Below are 4,575 nucleotides of genomic sequence, written 5' to 3'. Positions count from 1 at the left end.
CGCCCCCTAGTGTGTGTGTTTGCTGCGTTCCCCCGTGGGTTGGGGAGAAGGGGCAGAGGTTCACCGAGAGAGCAGCTGCTTTGAGTTCACAGCACCACTAAACTTGAAAAGTCTCAGGTGAGAGGACAGGAGATTCTGGGGAGCTGTCTCCAGGCAATCCTGGGCTCAACAGAGAATCCAGTACCACATTCTGGACTCCCACCCCCCAAATATATGAGTCACAACATATACCCAGTTCTGGTTGAGGGCAACTGTTGCTCAGTGGTTACAGCATCTGCTTTGCATGCAGGTCCAATCCCCTTTAGCATCTCCACATAGGGCTGAGAGAGAGAGAGAGAGAGAGCGCACACACCCCGGCCTGAAACCCTGGAGAGCTGCTGCCAACCAGTGCAGTCTGCATTGAGCTGGATGTCTGGTCTGACTCAGTAGAAGCTTCCTACGTTCCTAAAACCAGCCCTGCAAGAGGGTGAGGTACAAACGAGCAGATGGAAACTTCATTGGAACAGGTTTAATTGTATTTTTGACACGTCAGACCTCCTCAGTCCTTCGCTCCTGTTCCTCTTGCCCACAGGCTCTGGAATAAAAGGGTCTTTTAAAAAATAAAAATGGGGTGCCATAAGTTACTAAGGAATTAAGAGGGGGAGGCTGGTGAAGGCAGTAGGGGGAACTGTGGCGCAGGCATGGCCCCTGAACCAAGAATTTAAAGCATGCTCTGTTAACTGGGTGCCCCCTAAATGTCTTGGACTTCAACTCCCATCGGTGCCAGGCAGGAGAGCTGGATAATGCTGAGGTGCACGAGAGCATGGCCTTCCTGGCTTTCCAAGTTCTCTGCTCTCCCCAGGAACGGGGACCTCAAGGAACCTCTCTGCTGGACCCCAGCTCTCCTTGCTCGGCCGCCTTTGCCAGCTGCTCTGCTGCAGCATCGATGGCAGCGCCCACGATCTCCACCGCAGCCAGGTAGAGCCGTTGCTTGTCCTCCTCCCCTAGCTCTGCCACGGTTTCCTCCTCCGTGGGCGATGCCAGCTTCCGCCCGGAGCTTCCTCTCTTTTGGCACACTTCCCTTCCTCCGTCCTCTGCGAGAACCTGGCATGGCCTTGATGGGGGTGGCCCCTCCTGAAGGCCTTGCCCTCTGGGTGGAAAGGAGGGAGGCGGCTCCAGGGGGGTCAGCAGGGTCTGTGGGAAGCCAGGAGATGGTGCCCCTTGTTTGTCTGCGATGTAGGCCCTAGAAGCGTCATAAGGGTCTGGTTTCAGAGCATCGCTTCTGCCAGGTGGTGAGGCTGGCAGAGGAACCGAGCAGCTGCTAAGATGCAGCACTTCCTGACGGATGTGTTTGATCTCTCTGATGATGTCCACCACACGCCCATTCTCTCCTTCAGTTGCTTGGCTTTCGGGATTGCTTGCAGTGGAAACATCCCTTCCCCGCTTTTCCTTCCGCCCACCCATCCCAACCACCGGGCTTGTCAGCAACTCGCTGTCCAGCCAGCCCAGATCTCTCGTCGCCATCACCATGCCCTGCCCTCCTGGGTTCTCGGCAAGATCGCCAAGAGCCTGTTCTTCTCCGTCCGATGCCTCGGCCCAGTACCTGTAGTCCCCCAGCTCAGGGGCCTGCTCTGCGATGTCTTCCGCCTCTACTCCGTCCCCCCCAGGAAGGTGGCCAGCTCCTCTCCACTCAAAAATACCCCTGAGGCCTCGGCTCTCTTCCCGAAGCTGCCTTCCCTCGCTCAAGAAAGTGCAGAGCTCGTCGACTTCCTGTTCAGTCGCGGGGTCCGAAATATCGTCCTCTGCCCGCCCATGGATCTCCAGCCCGCACCTTGAGCCTTCATCCTCCTCTTGGGGGCCATGAGTTTCACCCATGTCGGATGCAAGAGTTTTGTCCTCTGTGGCTGAAAAACAGAGGGATCCACCCCGCCTGGCAATGGGCGAGGTTTCGGGCTCTGCAGGGAGGCGAATATCCCTTTCTTCCACCGCCTTGGGAATTCTCTTGTTCTCTGGGAGAACCGACCTTTTCTTGGCTCTGGATCTCAGCATGGCCCTGAAAGCTCTCCATGGCTTCATCACCCACCACCCGACAAGCCTGTCCACTGGATCTGCCACCGCCGCTGCTGCCTCCGCGATGGAGCTGGCCTCTGCTGGGCTCTGGGCCATAGCTCTGGACTGCCACCTCAGAGGAGACTCCCCTTCCGGGTCGGCGGTTCTGCTGAGGGCGGCCACAGGCCCGCACCTGGCTCTTGCCATCTGGGCTGGCGATGCCTCTGGGCCGGTGGGCGTCTTCTTCAGACACAGGAGCTTCCTGAGGAGAGAGCAGCCGGTTTTCCCTCCCACAGATTCCTCGTCGGAGTCCAGCCCTTGGGCGTATTCACGTGTGGCTGGCTTCCGGACAGCCTGGATGGGGCTCTCATGAGTGGCCTCCATGCAGAGACGGCTCTTGGGGGTCACCTGTCCCTGGGGGGGATGGGCAGCCCCTTTCCTCTTCGGCCAGAACGGGCACCTCCCCTTGAAGAAAGCCCTTCCTGAGGGATACTCTTCTCCCGCCTCAGGTTTCCTCGTGGACCCCCCAGCCCCTGGAGAAGGCCTTGAAATCAGGCTCTTTCTGGACACTTCTCCTCCCAGCGAAGGGAGATGGTTGGTATCATAAGATAATGGAAGGTAGGCCTCTGTTATCCTCTCTGAGGAGGTCTGCATGTTTTGTTCCTTTCCTGGAGCTCCAGTTTATTTTTGTCCCTTGCTCCTTATGCTTTACTGGGACGGGTTTTTTTTAATAAAAAATAATAATGATGATGCTGGTGTTTCTAGTCCTCAGCGTTTCTCAACTCACTTGGCTCCATCTGTGGTCAGCCTCCTTCAAAACTTCATGGCTCTTAATCCAGGCTGGAGCAGGTATCCAAACTCACATAATTTCTTCTTCAAATAACTGCTGCCAACAGGTTTTTTTTTGGTGGTGGGAGGGGAACAGGACGGGCAGGAGACAGTGTTCCTCCATCAGGTATTTCCCTGCCAAAATTTGTATTACCATCTGCAGCGTGCCCACAGGCTCTGCTTTTTCTCATGTGGTTGTAGAAAAGGCTTGGAAGCACGAGGGAGCATTCCTTTGCCAGGCTTCCTGCAGAACGACACACACAAACATGTCCACTGAACAAATAATTAGAAAATTTATACAGCCAGTTTTTGAGGAACGTGATCATTCTGGGGGACGGCTGCACATACCCTGAGTGGCGAGCCCACTGAGGATTCCCCACAAAGCCCCCTTTTTGGGCAGATAGACTTTGGAAGGCTCTTGCTTCAATCCCTGGCATCTTCAGAAAGAGCCCATTGTTAAACTTGCTGGGACCTCCTGCATGCACAGATGATGCTCAGCATCTAAGCTAGGCTCCTCCTCCAATGATCATGAACAAGCCAGCAGTAAATCACACTGCGCAGGTGGGGGTTAACTATTAGCAAAAGCGCAATTGCAAAGAAGTGTCAGGCCTAATGAGTGCAGCAACTCATCCCCCGCATGGATCAGTTGCCGAGACTGAAAGTCCCTGTCTCCCAACAGCTGTCGATAAGTTCCCTCCTCTCTGGGGCTTTCCCCAAGCAATCAGAGACTGTACCTATGTGCAGCCAACCTCTCCTCCGCCCTTTTCATGCCTCTTATGGTCCTGGGAGACCAACGGGGAGGGGAGCTTGTCACAGCAGGAGGGGGAGATCTCTGTGACTCTTCATCAGCCTGACCCATCTCTGCCTCTTGGCCCCTTCTCCTCTCCAGCCCCTGAGTCTGGACTGCTCTCGGCCACAGCCTATTCCTGCTCACTAAGCCCTGTTGCCTCTCCAGCTCCCAACACCACTTCCTCCCCATCTGCTCCCTCAGATCGCTCATCGTTGTCCCACCACCACTCCCCTGGCTCTGGACCGTCTTCCCTTGGGGGCTCCCCAGCCGGTTCTTCCCACCATTCCTCTGCATCCAACCAGTCCATGTTTGAAGCCACTTGATTTCTTACGCCCAGGTGCCCCCCCACCTCTCTTTAGAAGCCACCCCCCCTCCTAGGAATCTTGATGTTGCTGCTTGAGACGAACAGGCCAAACCTATCCTGCGTACATTTTGTTTTGCCTTGACAGCTGGACTTCGTTTTCCTTCTGCAAAGTCGGGAGCCGTGTCTATTTCTGGCCTTTTGCCGGCTCCCTCCACTGGCACAGAGCTTGTGACAGTGAAATGTTCTGCAAAACGTCTCTCCAGAATCCCATATGTTTTCCTAGCAAGCCAGAGAACATTGCTCAGCCATCCTTATGGCTCTGCTCATATTGAGGAAGGCTGAGCTCAGCAAGAGATTGAGGGAGGAGGGAGACCTTGCATTTGTGCTCATTCTTGAAGGATTAGGGAGCAAGGATGGCCTGATTCGAGCCCTTGGAAACTAGTAAGCACACTTCTGAGCATGTGCAGAGAGTCATCTCTGCCTCACCACTTTGTAAACATAAGCTGTCTCGGGGCATATTTTGTTGGAAGACAAGGTGCATGCATAGCTCAGTTGGTTACAGCGTGGTGCTGAGAATGCCAAAGTTGCAGGTTCGATCCCCGCATGGGACAGCTGCCTATTCCTG

General features: G+C 55.1%; 1 protein-coding gene across 1 annotated transcript; it reads right to left on the bottom strand.

Annotated features, from left to right (window-relative positions):
* Window positions 1–243: 243 nt before the first annotated feature.
* Window positions 244–3,097, bottom strand: LOC118087207 (uncharacterized). Its single transcript, XM_035119638.2, has one exon. It carries the CDS (start codon window positions 2,680–2,682, stop codon window positions 853–855), a length of 1,830 nt encoding a protein of 609 aa, XP_034975529.2. The 5' UTR covers window positions 2,683–3,097; the 3' UTR covers window positions 244–852.
* Between the last annotated feature and the right edge of the window lie 1,478 nt (window positions 3,098–4,575).

This window comes from Zootoca vivipara, chromosome 6 (genome assembly GCF_963506605.1).
Source record: "Zootoca vivipara chromosome 6, rZooViv1.1, whole genome shotgun sequence".
Lineage (NCBI taxonomy): Eukaryota > Metazoa > Chordata > Lepidosauria > Squamata > Lacertidae > Zootoca > Zootoca vivipara.
Note: the sequence above shows the minus strand (reverse complement) of the source record. Positions and strands in the feature narration are given on the sequence as shown.